This window comes from Hemitrygon akajei, chromosome 13, assembly GCF_048418815.1.
Source record: "Hemitrygon akajei chromosome 13, sHemAka1.3, whole genome shotgun sequence".
Taxonomy (NCBI): domain Eukaryota; kingdom Metazoa; phylum Chordata; class Chondrichthyes; order Myliobatiformes; family Dasyatidae; genus Hemitrygon; species Hemitrygon akajei.
In genome coordinates, this window is record NC_133136.1 from 96,081,521 (window position 1) to 96,099,371 (window position 17,851).

The following is a 17,851-nucleotide window of genomic DNA, read 5'->3' on the forward strand; positions in this document are numbered from 1 at the left end:
GAAAAATGAAATGACTATTTATCCCCTCTCAGAGACATAAAGAACCAATCCCATCACAAGGCATCTGAGAACTATTATGTCATCAAAATAAAACCAAACAAGCATTTGAATACACAATGAACAAAACAAGTGTAATAAAACACTGAAAATACAGTGAAAGCAACAAATCTATTTGTAGTTTTTAAGTGAACCAGAACCTGACATAACAGAGAGAACTGAAAAAGAGCATTCTCTATTCATTAGTAAATACTATAAAATACTTCTTACTACATTATGGTGTTTACATTGATTTAAAAACATGTAAAAATACACAATATTGTAATCTTACCAAACGATCTATCATGTGAATTCCCCCAAAATACTAAATTTCCTTGCAACTAATAATGTTGATTAAATGAAAATATTGTGGCGACCCACTTTCTGCACAGGCGAACTGGCTCACAAATAGCCAGCGTGCGGGGGGAGACTTTGGTAATGCACCTCTGACGTCATTTCCGCCCAGAGAGGGTGGGCACTAGGGATTAACTGCTAGCGCCGCGAAGTTTGAATAAACTAGTCTCGAAACGACTTACCGACTGCGTGTCGTTATTTCAGTGCTGTGTGTAGCACATCGCTACAATATATAATTTAAAAATTCTGTAGTGGATAATTCTGATGTGTAATCCAGATTAGCATGTTTCACACGTACCTGAGAAGTTTCGTGTGGCCAGCATTGTGGTGAGAATAGCACCCTGGAAGAGTTGAAGGAAGAAAAATATGAAGAACAACACCCAACTAAATAGATGTATACAAGTAAACCAAAGAATCACATGTTCTGGAATAACTCAAGGGGCAAAGCTTTTCAGTGAAATGTTGTTTAGATTTTCTTTCATTGTATGTGTTTAATTTTGCTCAAAATGCATTCAAGGTTACACCGTAATCAATTTTCAGATAATGGATTAAGCTAATTCTCGAAAAAAAGGAAGCACCAAGTTTTGTACTTGTTGAAGGATTGGATGCTGTGTCTTTATTTAAGAAGGGTTGCAAGAACAACACAGGGAACTACAACCCAGTGAATCTTACATCAGTAAGATTCTTACTGTAAGGGTTTGGATCTATTATTCTTTAGAAGCACTAGGATTGCTTAGAGATGGTCAGCATGGGAGATCATGTCTCACAAATTATAACATAGGAGCAGCACAGAAATAGGCTCTTCAGCCCACTATGTCTGCCAAATTAATAACACTAGTGATGGCAAATTAAATTAATTCAATCTATCTGCCCATTATCCATATCTCTCCATTCTCTGCATATTCAGGTGTCTATAAGTTTCTCGTAAATACCTCTATTATACTTGTCTCCACCACAAACCCCAGCTGTGCATTCCAGGCATCCATCAGTCTGTGTGAAAGAAATTACCTCCATTGAAATTTCCCCCTCTTATCTTAAATGCATGCCCTCTAGTATTGGAAATACTAGCTGTCTACTTGATCTTTTCCTCTCATAACTTTATTTATCAGGTCTCCCCTCAGCCTCCACCGCTCCAGAGATAACAACTCAAGTTTGTCCAATCTCTCCTTAGAGCACATGCCCTTTAATTCAGCAGTCCTGGTAAACTCTTCTGCACCCTCTCTAAAGCTTCCACTGCCTTCTTGTAAGGGGGCATTCAGAAGTGAAAGTGATACATCAGATAAGGCCTAACTAGAGAATTATAAAGTTGCAACATAACTAATAATAGCAAGTATGTCATACACATTCAGTGCCATCCTATGAATTTATGCAGCCACTTTCAGTGAGCTATAAACTGGACACCAAGATTCCTCTGTTCATAAGGGTTTTGCTATGAACTACGTACTTCCTCTTTACATATGATTGTCTAAATTGCAACACTTAATACTTGTCTGTATTAAACTCCATCTGCCTTCTTGTTGCCCATAAGGGTAACTGATGGTTATAATGGTTATAATCCTCTGAATTGTAGGGAAAATGGCCTAATTCTGCTCCTATATCTGATGGTGTAATGAATCCTTTGGTAATCTTCAATCAACCTATCAATCCATATTTTCATCCATGTCATCTGAATATCACAAATAGCAGAGGTTCCAGTAGAGATCCCTAAAGAACATCACTAGTCACAGATCTCCAGCCAGAGTAAGACCACTACTCCCCACCTACAATGACCTACTCCCTGTTAAAATCCATGCAGTCGACCTCTGCAAGGGCTTGTGGAGAAGGTGAATTTGTTTGTGCAAGGGCTGATGATTCACTTCCCCAAAGAAGTATCATTGCTGTAAGAAACAACCAGTCCACATTTATGGATGAGTTTCATCACTGAACTGTGTCGCGAGCTGTGTTTGGTACAGAAGAGGGGACGAAGGACTCTGCAGTATACTCAGGGCCCATGGGACTTTCTTTGTAAGTGTTACATATGTTCCCTTGTGTACTGAATAAATTGATGAGTGCTTTAAAGTTACTGTGCATTCTCATTTCTTTCAATACCAGATCATGAATGGAACAAAGCATTTGGCCTAGTTGGCAGGATCAGGCATGTTTGAAGATGTGTAGAAACAGTGAATAATAAGAAGAGTGATCCAAGTTTCGAAGAGTACTGGATACTGAGATGAACAGATAACACCTCGGGTTTAAGGAACTTAGCCAATCTGCTACTGGCATCGAGGATAAATTGCAACCTCTTGGAATGAAATTCGGTCACCAGCTAGTTAGCATTCTCAAGGAAACAGGCTTCCCAGATAAGAAAGCAAGTAAGAGAGGAGCTTTAAGGTTACTGGTGGCCATTAATGAACAACAACATGAGACTAACTCTCCAAAAGAGAAGAAACTGAGAGCTTAAAACAAGCCAATGAGGTCCCGAGTCAATAGTGTTCAAATATTGTTCAGCCCACACGGTCAGGACAAATACGGGCAAAATAAATGGAAGAGAACTGAAAAAGCAAGTTGTTTGGAAAAGGTACGGCAAGAAGAGGCCATGCAAAGAGCCAACTGGCAGCCAGACACCATTTGGATCTAGGACCTCCCTTCAGAAACACTACCTCCAGAGACTACTCCCAGACCACCTCCAGAGGCTCCACAAAGATGACCTGCAGAGATTACTCCCAGACTGACTCCAGAGACCACTCCCAGACTGACCCCAGAAACCACTCCCAGACTGATTCCAGAGACTAGTCCCAAACTGATTCCAGAAACCATTCCCAGACAGAATCCAGACACCACTCCCAGACTGACTCCAGAGACCACTCCCAGTCTGATTCCAGAAACCCGTCCCAGATTGACTCCAGTGACCACACCCAGACTGACTCCAGAAACCACACCCCGACTGACTCCAGAGACCACTCCCAGACTGACTCCAGAGACCACTCCCAGTCTGATTCCAGAGACCCGTCCCAGACTGATTCCAGAAACAACTCCCATACTGATTTCAGAGACCACTCCCAGACTGACTACAGAAACCACTCCCAGTCTGATTCCAGAAACCACTCCCAGACTGATTCCAGAGACGACTTTCAGACTGATTCCAGAGACCACATCCAGACTGATTCCAGAGACCACTCCCAGACTGATTCCAGAGACCGCTCCTAGACTGATGCCAGAGACCGCTCCCAGACTGATTCCAGAGACCACTCCCACACTGACTCCAATGACCATTCCCAGACTCCAGAAACCACTCCCAGACTGACTCCAGAGACCGCTCCTAGACTGATTCCAGAGACCGCTCCCAGACTGATTCCAGAGACCACTCCCACACTGACTCCAATGACCATTCCCAGACTCCAGAGACCACTCCCAGACTGATTCCAGAGACCACTCCCAGACTGATTCCAGAGACAGCTCCTAGACTGATGCCAGAGACCGCTCCCAGACTGATTCCAGAGACCACTCCCACACTGACTCCAATGACCATTCCAGGACTCCAGAGACCACTACCAGACTGATTCCAGAGACCACTACTAGACTGATTCCAGAGACTACTCCCAAAATGATTCCAGAGACCAGTCCCAGACTGACTCCAGAAACAACTCCCAGACTGATTCTAGAAACCACTCCCAGACAGACTCCAGAAACCACTCCCAGACTGACTCCAGAGACCGCTCCTAGACTGATTCCAGAGACCGCTCCCAGACTGATTCCAGAGACCACTCCCACACTGACTCCAATGACCATTCCCAGACTCCAGAGACCACTCCCAGACTGATTCCAGAGACCACGACTAGACTGATTCCAGAGACTACTCCCAAAATGATTCCATAGACCAGTCCCAGACTGACTCCAGAAACAACTCCCAGACTGATTCTAGAAACCACTCCCAGACAGACTTCAGAAACCACTCCCAGACTGACTCCAGACACAACTCCCAGACTGAATCCAGAGACCACACCCAAACTGATTCCAGAGACCACTCCCACACTGACTCCAAAGACCATCCCAGACTGACTCCAGAGACCACTCCCATACTGATTCCAGAGACCACTACTAGACTGATTCCAGAGACCGCTCCTAGACTGACCCTAGACACCACTCGCACTGGCCCCAGAAACCACTCCCAGACTGATTCCAGAGACCACACCCAAACTGATTCCAGAGACCACTCCCAGACTGACCCCAGACACTACTCCCAGACTGACTCCAGAGACTACTCCCAAAATGATTCCAGAGACCAGTCCCAGACTGACTCCAGAAACAACTCCCAGACTGATTCTAGAAACCACTCCCAGACAGACTCCAGAGACCACTCCCAGACTGACACCAGACACTACTCCCAGACTGATTCCAGAGACAACACCCAAACTGATTCCAGAAACCATTCCCAGACAGAATCCAAACACCACTCCCAGAATGACTCCAGAGACCAGTCCCAGACTGACTCCAGAAACAACTCCCAGACTGATTCTAGAGACAACGCCCAGACTGACTCCAGAGACCAGTCCCAGACTGACTCCAGAAACCACTCCCAGAACTGACTCCAGAAAACATTCCCAGACTGACTCCAGTGACCACTCTCAGAGTGATTAAAGAGAACACTCTCAGACTGATTCCAGAGACTACTCCCAGACTGACTCCAGAGACCACAGCCAGACTGAAACCAGAGACCGCTCCTAGACTGACCCCAGACACCACTCGCAGACTGACCCCAGAAACCACTCCCAGACTGACCCCAGAAACCACTCCCAGACTGACCCCAGAAACCACTCCCAGACAGATTCCAGAGACCATTCCCAGACTGATACCAGAAACTAGTCCCAAACTGACTCCAGGAACCACTCCCAGACTGACCCCAGACACCACTCCCAGACTGATCCAGAGACCACCCCCATACTGACTCCAGAAACAACTCCCAGACTGATTCCAAAGAACACTACCCGACTGAGACCAGAGACCACTCCCAGACTGACTCCAGAGACCACCCCCAGAGTGACTCCAGAGAACACTCCAACACAGATTCCTGAGACTACTCCTAGACTGATTCCAGAGACCAATCCCAGACTGACTTCACAGACCACTCCCAGACTGACCCCAGAAACCACTCCCAGACTGACCCCAGAGACCGCTTCTAAACTGATTCCAGAGACTACTCCCAGACTGATTCCAGAGACCATTCCCAGACTGATTCCAGAGACCACTCCCAGACTGATTCCAGAGACCACTCACAGACTGACTCCACAGACCACTCCCAGACTGACTCCAGAGACCACTCCCAGAGTGACTGCAGAAAGCACTCGCAGACTGACTCCTGAGTCCAGTCCCAGACTGACTCCAGAGACCAGACCCAGACGGACTCGAGACCAGTCCCAGACTGACTCCAGAAAGAACTCACAGACTGACTCTACAGACCACTCCCATACTGACTCCAGAGATCAGTCCCAGATGGATTCCAGAGATGAGCCCTAGACTGATTCCAGAGACCACTCCCAGACTGATTCCAGAGACTAGTCCCAAACTGACTCCAGGAACCACTCGCAGACTGACTCCAGAAACCACACCCAGACTGACTCCAGTGACCACTCAAGAGTGATTAAAGAGAACACTCCCAGACTGATTCCAGAGACGACTCCCAGACTGACTCCAGAGACCACTCCCAGACTGAAACCTGAGACCACTCCTAGACTGACCCCAGACACCACTCCCAGACTGACCCCAGACACCACTCCCAGACTGACTCCAGAGTCCAGTCCCAGACTGACGCCAGATCCAGTCGCAGACTGACGCCACAGTGCAGTCCCAGACTGACTCCAGAAACAGCTCCCAGACTGACTCCAGTGACCACTCCCATACTGACTCCAGAAATCAGTCCCAGACTAATTCCAGAGATGAGTCCCAGACTGATTCCAGAGACCACTCATATACTGACTCCAGAAACAACTCCCAGACTGATTCCAGAGACCACTACCCGACTGATTCCAGAAACAACTCCCAGTCTGACCCCAGAGACCGCTTCTAAACTGATTCCAGAGACTAGTTCCAAACTGATTCCACAGACCATTCCCAGACTGATTCCAGAGACCACTCCTAGACTGATTCCGTAGACCAACCCCAGACTGATTCCAGAGACCACTCCCAGAGTGATTCCAGAGACCGCTCCCAGACCTACTCCAGAGTCCAGTCCCAGACTGACACTAGAGACCAGTCCCAGACTGACTCCAGAGAAAACTCGCAGACTGAAACCAGAGACCGCTCCTAGACTGATGCCAGACACCACTCGCAGACTGACCGCAGTCACCACTCCCAGACTGACCCCAGAAACCTCTCCCAGACTGACCCCAGAAACCACTCCCAGACTGATTCCAGAGACCACTACCCGACTGAGACCAGAGACCTCTCCCAGACTGACTCCAGAGACCACCCCGAGTGACTCCAGAGAACACTCCAAGACAGATTCCTGAGACTACTCCTAGACTGATTCCAGAGACCAATCCCAGACTGACTTCACAGACCACTCCCAGAGTGAAACCAGAGACCGCTCCTAGACTGATGTCAGACACCACTCGCAGACTGACCGCAGTCACCACTCCCAGACTGACCCCAGAAACCTCTCCCAGACTGACCCCAGAAACCACTCCCAGACTGATTCCAGATACCATTCCCAGACTGAATCCGAACACCACTCCCAGAATGACTCCAGAGACCAGTCCCAGCCTGACTCCAGAGACCACTCCCAGAGTGATTCCAGAGACCGCTCCCAGACCTACTCCAGAGTCCAGTCCCAGACTGACACTAGAGACCAGTCCCAGACTGACTCCAGAGAAAACTCGCAGACTGAAACCAGAGACCGCTCCTAGACTGATGCCAGACACCACTCGCAGACTGACCGCAGTCACCACTCCCAGACTGACCCCAGAAACCTCTCCCAGACTGACCCCAGAAACCACTCCCAGACTGATTCCAGAAACCATTCCCAGACTGAATCCGAACACCACTCCCAGACTGATTCCAGAGACCACCCCCATACTGACTCCAGAAACAACTCCCAGACTGATTCCAGAGACCACTACCCGACTGAGACCAGAGACCTCTCCCAGACTGACTCCAGAGACCACCCCGAGTGACTCCAGAGAACACTCCAAGACAGATTCCTGAGACTACTCCTAGACTGATTCCAGAGACCAATCCCAGACTGACTTCACAGACCACTCCCAGAGTGAAACCAGAGACCGCTCCTAGACTGATGCCAGACACCACTCGCAGACTGACCGCAGTCACCACTCCCAGACTGACCCCAGAAACCTCTCCCAGACTGACCCCAGAAACCACTCCCAGACTGATTCCAGATACCATTCCCAGACTGAATCCGAACACCACTCCCAGAATGACTCCAGAGACCAGTCCCAGACTGACTCCAGAAACAACTCCCAGACTGATTTCAGAGACCACTCCCAGACTGACTCCAGAGTCCAGTCCCAGACTGACGCCAGATCCAGTCGCAGACTGACGCCAGAGTCCAGTCCCAGACTGACTCCAGAAACAGCTCCCAGACGGATTCCAGAGACGACTCCCAAATAGATTCCAGAGACCACTCCCAGATTGACTCCAGTGACCACTCCCATACTGACTCCAGAAACAACTCCCAGACTGATTCCAAAGACCACTACCCGACTGACTCCAGAGACCACCCCCATAGTGACTCCAGAGAACACTCCAAGACAGATTCCTGAGACTACTCCTAGACTGATTCCAGAGACCAATCCCAGACTGACTTCACAGACCACTCCCAGAGTGAAACCAGAGACCGCTCCTGGACTGACCCCAGACACCACTCCAAGAGTGACCCCAGAAACCACTCCCAGACGGACCCCAGAGACCGCTTCTAAACTGACTCCAGAGACTACTCCCAAACTGATTCCAGAGACCATTCCCAGACTGATTTCAGAGACCACTCCCAGACTGATTCCAGAGACCACTCCCAGACTGATTCCAGAGACCACTCACAGACTGACTCCACAGACCACTCCCAGACTGACTCCAGAGACCACTCCCATACTGACTCCAGAAACCACTCCCATACTTACTCCAGAAATCAGTCCTAGACTGATTCCACAGATGAGTCCCAGACTGCTTCCAGAAACCTATCCCAGACTGATTCCAGAGACTAGTTCCAAACTGACTCCAGGAACCACTCCCAGACTAACTGCAGAAACCACACCCAGACTGATTCCAGAGACCACTCCCAGACTGATTCCAGAGACTAGTCCGAAACTGACTCCAGGAACCACTCCCAGACTGACTCTAGATATCACTCCCAGAGTGACTGCAGAAAGCACTCTCAGACTGACTGACTCCAGAGACCACTCCCAGACTGACTCCAGTGACCACTCCCATACTGACTCCAGAAACCACTCCCATACTTACTCCAGAAATCAGTCCTAGACTGATTCCAGAGATGTCCCAGACTGATTCCAGAGACTACTCCCAGACTGATTCCAGAGACCACTCACAGACTGACTCCACAGACCACTCCCAGACTGACTCCAGAGACCACTCCCATACTGACTCCAGAAACCACTCCCATACTTACTCCAGAAAGCAGTTCTAGACTGATTCCAGAGATGAGTCCCAGACTGATTCCAGAGACGAGTCCCAGACTGATTCCAGAGACCACTCCCAGACTGACTCCAGAGACCACTCCCAGACTGACTCCAGAGACCACTCCCAGACTGACTCCAGAGACCACTCCCAGACTGACTCCAGAGACCACTCCCATACTTACTCCAGAAATCAGTCCTAGACTCTCCAGAGATGTCCCAGACTGATTCCAGAGACTACTCATAAACTGATTCCAGAGACCATTCCCAGACTGATTCCAGAGACCACTCCTAGACTGATTCCGTAGACCAACCCCAGACTGATTCCAGAGACCACTCCCAGACTGATTCCAGAGACCACTCACAGACTGACTCCACAGACCACTCCCAGACTGACTCCACAGACCACTCCCAGACTGACTCCAGAGACCACTCCCATACTGACTCCAGAAACCACTCCCATACTTACTCCAGAAATCAGTTCTAGACTGATTCCAGAGATGAGTCCCAGACTGCTTCCAGAAACCACTCCCAGACTGATTCCAGAGACTATTCCCAAACTTACTTCAGGAACCACTCCCAGACCGACTGCAGAAACCACGCCCAGACTGATTCCAGAGACTAGTCCCAAACTGACTCCAGGAACCACTCCCAGACTGACTCTAGATATCACTCCCAGAGTGACTGCAGAAAGCACTCGCAGACTGACTCCAGACACCAGTCCCAGAAGGACTCCAGAGACCAGTCCCAGACTGACTCCAGAGACCACTCCCAGAGTGACTCTACAGACCACTCCCATACTGACTCCAGAAATCAGTCCCAGATTGATTCCAGAGATGAGTCCTAGACTGATTCCAGAGACCACTCCCAGACTGATTCCAGAGACTAGTCCCAAACTGACTCCAGGAACCACTCCCAGACTGACTCTAGACACCACTCCCAGACTGACTCTAGAAACCACTCGCAGACTGACTCCAGAAACAACTCCCAGACTGATTCCAGAGACCACTCCCAGACTGACCCCAGAGACCACTCCCAGACTGATTCCAGAGACCACTCCCAGACTGATTCCAGAGACCACTCCCGGACTGACACCAGAAACCACTCCCAGACTGATTCCAGAGACCACTCCCAGACTGATTCCAGAGACCACTCCCAGACTGATTCCAGAAACAACTCCCAGACTGATTCTAGAGACCACTCCCAAACAGACTCCACAGACCACACCCATACTGACTCCAGAAATCAGTCCCAAACTGATTCCAGAGATGAGTCCCAGACTGCTTCCAGAAACCACTCCCAGACTTATTCCAGAGACTAGTCCCAAACTGACTCGAGGAACCACTCCCAGACTGACTGCAGAAACGACTCCCAGACTGATTCCAGAGACCACACCCAGACTGATTCCAGAGACTAGTCCCAAACTGACTCCAGCAACCACTCCCAGACTGACTCTAGATATCACTCCCAGAGTGACTGCAGAAAGCACTCGCAGACTGACTCCTGAGTCCAGTCCCAGACTGACTCCAGAGACCAGACCCAGACGGACTCGAGACCAGTCCCAGACTGACTCCAGAAAGAACTCACAGACTGACTCTACAGACCACTCCCATACTGACTCCAGAGATCAGTCCCAGATGGATTCCAGAGATGAGCCCTAGACTGATTCCAGAGACCACTCCCAGACTGATTCCAGAGACTAGTCCCAAACTGACTCCAGGAACCACTCGCAGACTGACTCCAGAAACCACACCCAGACTGACTCCAGTGACCACTCAAGAGTGATTAAAGAGAACACTCCCAGACTGATTCCAGAGATGACTCCCAGACTGACTCCAGAGACCACTCCCAGACTGAAACCTGAGACCACTCCTAGACTGACCCCAGACACCACTCCCAGACTGACCCCAGACACCACTCCCAGACTGACTCCAGAGTCCAGTCCCAGACTGACGCCAGATCCAGTCGCAGACTGACGCCACAGTGCAGTCCCAGACTGACTCCAGAAACAGCTCCCAGACTGATTCCACAGACGACTCCCAAATAGATTCCAGAGACCACTCCCAGACTGACTCCAGTGACCACTCCCATACTGACTCCAGAAATCAGTCCCAGACTAATTCCAGAGATGAGTCCCAGACTGATTCCAGAGACCACTCATATACTGACTCCAGAAACAACTCCCAGACTGATTCCAGAGACCACTACCCGACTGATTCCAGAAACAACTCCCAGTCTGACCCCAGAGACCGCTTCTAAACTGATTCCAGAGACTAGTTCCAAACTGATTCCAGAGACCATTCCCAGACTGATTCCAGAGACCACTCCTAGACTGATTCCGTAGACCAACCCCAGACTGATTCCAGAGACCACTCCCAGAGTGATTCCAGAGACCGCTCCCAGACCTACTCCAGAGTCCAGTCCCAGACTGACACTAGAGACCAGTCCCAGACTGACTCCAGAGAAAACTCGCAGACTGAAACCAGAGACCGCTCCTAGACTGATGCCAGACACCACTCGCAGACTGACCGCAGTCACCACTCCCAGACTGACCCCAGAAACCTCTCCCAGACTGACCCCAGAAACCACTCCCAGACTGATTCCAGAAACCATTCCCAGACTGAATCCGAACACCACTCCCAGACTGATTCCAGAGACCACCCCCATACTGACTCCAGAAACAACTCCCAGACTGATTCCAGAGACCACTACCCGACTGAGACCAGAGACCTCTCCCAGACTGACTCCAGAGACCACCCCGAGTGACTCCAGAGAACACTCCAAGACAGATTCCTGAGACTACTCCTAGACTGATTCCAGAGACCAATCCCAGACTGACTTCACAGACCACTCCCAGAGTGAAACCAGAGACCGCTCCTAGACTGATGCCAGACACCACTCGCAGACTGACCGCAGAAACCACTCCCAGACTGATTCCAGATACCATTCCCAGACTGAATCCGAACACCACTCCCAGAATGACTCCAGTGACCACTCAAGAGTGATTAAAGAGAACACTCCCAGACTGATTCCAGAGACGACTCCCAGACTGACTCCAGAGACCACTCCCAGACTGAAACCTGAGACCACTCCTAGACTGACCCCAGACACCACTCCCAGACTGACCCCAGACACCACTCCCAGACTGACTCCAGAGTCCAGTCCCAGACTGACGCCAGATCCAGTCGCAGACTGACGCCACAGTGCAGTCCCAGACTGACTCCAGAAACAGCTCCCAGACTGACTCCAGTGACCACTCCCATACTGACTCCAGAAATCAGTCCCAGACTAATTCCAGAGATGAGTCCCAGACTGATTCCAGAGACCACTCATATACTGACTCCAGAAACAACTCCCAGACTGATTCCAGAGACCACTACCCGACTGATTCCAGAAACAACTCCCAGTCTGACCCCAGAGACCGCTTCTAAACTGATTCCAGAGACTAGTTCCAAACTGATTCCACAGACCATTCCCAGACTGATTCCAGAGACCACTCCTAGACTGATTCCGTAGACCAACCCCAGACTGATTCCAGAGACCACTCCCAGAGTGATTCCAGAGACCGCTCCCAGACCTACTCCAGAGTCCAGTCCCAGACTGACACTAGAGACCAGTCCCAGACTGACTCCAGAGAAAACTCGCAGACTGAAACCAGAGACCGCTCCTAGACTGATGCCAGACACCACTCGCAGACTGACCGCAGTCACCACTCCCAGACTGACCCCAGAAACCTCTCCCAGACTGACCCCAGAAACCACTCCCAGACTGATTCCAGAGACCACTACCCGACTGAGACCAGAGACCTCTCCCAGACTGACTCCAGAGACCACCCCGAGTGACTCCAGAGAACACTCCAAGACAGATTCCTGAGACTACTCCTAGACTGATTCCAGAGACCAATCCCAGACTGACTTCACAGACCACTCCCAGAGTGAAACCAGAGACCGCTCCTAGACTGATGTCAGACACCACTCGCAGACTGACCGCAGTCACCACTCCCAGACTGACCCCAGAAACCTCTCCCAGACTGACCCCAGAAACCACTCCCAGACTGATTCCAGATACCATTCCCAGACTGAATCCGAACACCACTCCCAGAATGACTCCAGAGACCAGTCCCAGCCTGACTCCAGAGACCACTCCCAGAGTGATTCCAGAGACCGCTCCCAGACCTACTCCAGAGTCCAGTCCCAGACTGACACTAGAGACCAGTCCCAGACTGACTCCAGAGAAAACTCGCAGACTGAAACCAGAGACCGCTCCTAGACTGATGCCAGACACCACTCGCAGACTGACCGCAGTCACCACTCCCAGACTGACCCCAGAAACCTCTCCCAGACTGACCCCAGAAACCACTCCCAGACTGATTCCAGAAACCATTCCCAGACTGAATCCGAACACCACTCCCAGACTGATTCCAGAGACCACCCCCATACTGACTCCAGAAACAACTCCCAGACTGATTCCAGAGACCACTACCCGACTGAGACCAGAGACCTCTCCCAGACTGACTCCAGAGACCACCCCGAGTGACTCCAGAGAACACTCCAAGACAGATTCCTGAGACTACTCCTAGACTGATTCCAGAGACCAATCCCAGACTGACTTCACAGACCACTCCCAGAGTGAAACCAGAGACCGCTCCTAGACTGATGCCAGACACCACTCGCAGACTGACCGCAGTCACCACTCCCAGACTGACCCCAGAAACCTCTCCCAGACTGACCCCAGAAACCACTCCCAGACTGATTCCAGATACCATTCCCAGACTGAATCCGAACACCACTCCCAGAATGACTCCAGAGACCAGTCCCAGACTGACTCCAGAAACAACTCCCAGACTGATTTCAGAGACCACTCCCAGACTGACTCCAGAGTCCAGTCCCAGACTGACGCCAGATCCAGTCGCAGACTGACGCCAGAGTCCAGTCCCAGACTGACTCCAGAAACAGCTCCCAGACGGATTCCAGAGACGACTCCCAAATAGATTCCAGAGACCACTCCCAGATTGACTCCAGTGACCACTCCCATACTGACTCCAGAAACAACTCCCAGACTGATTCCAAAGACCACTACCCGACTGACTCCAGAGACCACCCCCATAGTGACTCCAGAGAACACTCCAAGACAGATTCCTGAGACTACTCCTAGACTGATTCCAGAGACCAATCCCAGACTGACTTCACAGACCACTCCCAGAGTGAAACCAGAGACCGCTCCTGGACTGACCCCAGACACCACTCCAAGAGTGACCCCAGAAACCACTCCCAGACGGACCCCAGAGACCGCTTCTAAACTGACTCCAGAGACTACTCCCAAACTGATTCCAGAGACCATTCCCAGACTGATTTCAGAGACCACTCCCAGACTGATTCCAGAGACCACTCCCAGACTGATTCCAGAGACCACTCACAGACTGACTCCACAGACCACTCCCAGACTGACTCCAGAGACCACTCCCATACTGACTCCAGAAACCACTCCCATACTTACTCCAGAAATCAGTCCTAGACTGATTCCACAGATGAGTCCCAGACTGCTTCCAGAAACCTATCCCAGACTGATTCCAGAGACTAGTTCCAAACTGACTCCAGGAACCACTCCCAGACTAACTGCAGAAACCACACCCAGACTGATTCCAGAGACCACTCCCAGACTGATTCCAGAGACTAGTCCGAAACTGACTCCAGGAACCACTCCCAGACTGACTCTAGATATCACTCCCAGAGTGACTGCAGAAAGCACTCTCAGACTGACTGACTCCAGAGACCACTCCCAGACTGACTCCAGTGACCACTCCCATACTGACTCCAGAAACCACTCCCATACTTACTCCAGAAATCAGTCCTAGACTGATTCCAGAGATGTCCCAGACTGATTCCAGAGACTACTCCCAGACTGATTCCAGAGACCACTCACAGACTGACTCCACAGACCACTCCCAGACTGACTCCAGAGACCACTCCCATACTGACTCCAGAAACCACTCCCATACTTACTCCAGAAAGCAGTTCTAGACTGATTCCAGAGATGAGTCCCAGACTGATTCCAGAGACGAGTCCCAGACTGATTCCAGAGACCACTCCCAGACTGACTCCAGAGACCACTCCCAGACTGACTCCAGAGACCACTCCCAGACTGACTCCAGAGACCACTCCCAGACTGACTCCAGAGACCACTCCCATACTTACTCCAGAAATCAGTCCTAGACTCTCCAGAGATGTCCCAGACTGATTCCAGAGACTACTCATAAACTGATTCCAGAGACCATTCCCAGACTGATTCCAGAGACCACTCCTAGACTGATTCCGTAGACCAACCCCAGACTGATTCCAGAGACCACTCCCAGACTGATTCCAGAGACCACTCACAGACTGACTCCACAGACCACTCCCAGACTGACTCCACAGACCACTCCCAGACTGACTCCAGAGACCACTCCCATACTGACTCCAGAAACCACTCCCATACTTACTCCAGAAATCAGTTCTAGACTGATTCCAGAGATGAGTCCCAGACTGCTTCCAGAAACCACTCCCAGACTGATTCCAGAGACTATTCCCAAACTTACTTCAGGAACCACTCCCAGACCGACTGCAGAAACCACGCCCAGACTGATTCCAGAGACTAGTCCCAAACTGACTCCAGGAACCACTCCCAGACTGACTCTAGATATCACTCCCAGAGTGACTGCAGAAAGCACTCGCAGACTGACTCCAGACACCAGTCCCAGAAGGACTCCAGAGACCAGTCCCAGACTGACTCCAGAGACCACTCCCAGAGTGACTCTACAGACCACTCCCATACTGACTCCAGAAATCAGTCCCAGATTGATTCCAGAGATGAGTCCTAGACTGATTCCAGAGACCACTCCCAGACTGATTCCAGAGACTAGTCCCAAACTGACTCCAGGAACCACTCCCAGACTGACTCTAGACACCACTCCCAGACTGACTCTAGAAACCACTCGCAGACTGACTCCAGAAACAACTCCCAGACTGATTCCAGAGACCACTCCCAGACTGACCCCAGAGACCACTCCCAGACTGATTCCAGAGACCACTCCCAGACTGATTCCAGAGACCACTCCCGGACTGACACCAGAAACCACTCCCAGACTGATTCCAGAGACCACTCCCAGACTGATTCCAGAGACCACTCCCAGACTGATTCCAGAAACAACTCCCAGACTGATTCTAGAGACCACTCCCAAACAGACTCCACAGACCACACCCATACTGACTCCAGAAATCAGTCCCAAACTGATTCCAGAGATGAGTCCCAGACTGCTTCCAGAAACCACTCCCAGACTTATTCCAGAGACTAGTCCCAAACTGACTCGAGGAACCACTCCCAGACTGACTGCAGAAACGACTCCCAGACTGATTCCAGAGACCACACCCAGACTGATTCCAGAGACTAGTCCCAAACTGACTCCAGCAACCACTCCCAGACTGACTCTAGATATCACTCCCAGAGTGACTGCAGAAAGCACTCGCAGACTGACTCCTGAGTCCAGTCCCAGACTGACTCCAGAGACCAGACCCAGACGGACTCGAGACCAGTCCCAGACTGACTCCAGAAAGAACTCACAGACTGACTCTACAGACCACTCCCATACTGACTCCAGAGATCAGTCCCAGATGGATTCCAGAGATGAGCCCTAGACTGATTCCAGAGACCACTCCCAGACTGATTCCAGAGACTAGTCCCAAACTGACTCCAGGAACCACTCGCAGACTGACTCCAGAAACCACACCCAGACTGACTCCAGTGACCACTCAAGAGTGATTAAAGAGAACACTCCCAGACTGATTCCAGAGATGACTCCCAGACTGACTCCAGAGACCACTCCCAGACTGAAACCTGAGACCACTCCTAGACTGACCCCAGACACCACTCCCAGACTGACCCCAGACACCACTCCCAGACTGACTCCAGAGTCCAGTCCCAGACTGACGCCAGATCCAGTCGCAGACTGACGCCACAGTGCAGTCCCAGACTGACTCCAGAAACAGCTCCCAGACTGATTCCACAGACGACTCCCAAATAGATTCCAGAGACCACTCCCAGACTGACTCCAGTGACCACTCCCATACTGACTCCAGAAATCAGTCCCAGACTAATTCCAGAGATGAGTCCCAGACTGATTCCAGAGACCACTCATATACTGACTCCAGAAACAACTCCCAGACTGATTCCAGAGACCACTACCCGACTGATTCCAGAAACAACTCCCAGTCTGACCCCAGAGACCGCTTCTAAACTGATTCCAGAGACTAGTTCCAAACTGATTCCAGAGACCATTCCCAGACTGATTCCAGAGACCACTCCTAGACTGATTCCGTAGACCAACCCCAGACTGATTCCAGAGACCACTCCCAGAGTGATTCCAGAGACCGCTCCCAGACCTACTCCAGAGTCCAGTCCCAGACTGACACTAGAGACCAGTCCCAGACTGACTCCAGAGAAAACTCGCAGACTGAAACCAGAGACCGCTCCTAGACTGATGCCAGACACCACTCGCAGACTGACCGCAGTCACCACTCCCAGACTGACCCCAGAAACCTCTCCCAGACTGACCCCAGAAACCACTCCCAGACTGATTCCAGAAACCATTCCCAGACTGAATCCGAACACCACTCCCAGACTGATTCCAGAGACCACCCCCATACTGACTCCAGAAACAACTCCCAGACTGATTCCAGAGACCACTACCCGACTGAGACCAGAGACCTCTCCCAGACTGACTCCAGAGACCACCCCGAGTGACTCCAGAGAACACTCCAAGACAGATTCCTGAGACTACTCCTAGACTGATTCCAGAGACCAATCCC

General features: G+C 50.7%; 1 protein-coding gene across 21 annotated transcripts in view; it reads right to left on the reverse strand.

Moving 5' to 3' along the window:
- The window catches only part of LOC140738067 (calcium/calmodulin-dependent protein kinase type II delta chain), a 548,084-nt gene that overhangs the window by 100,323 nt on the left and 429,910 nt on the right, over window positions 1-17,851 (reverse strand). For all 21 annotated transcript variants that reach the window (XM_073065146.1, XM_073065137.1, XM_073065143.1 and 18 more), the window contains exon 12: window positions 689-731. In XM_073065146.1, the coding sequence (XP_072921247.1) occupies window positions 689-731 (43 nt within the window). The remainder of the gene's footprint in view (window positions 1-688; window positions 732-17,851) is intronic.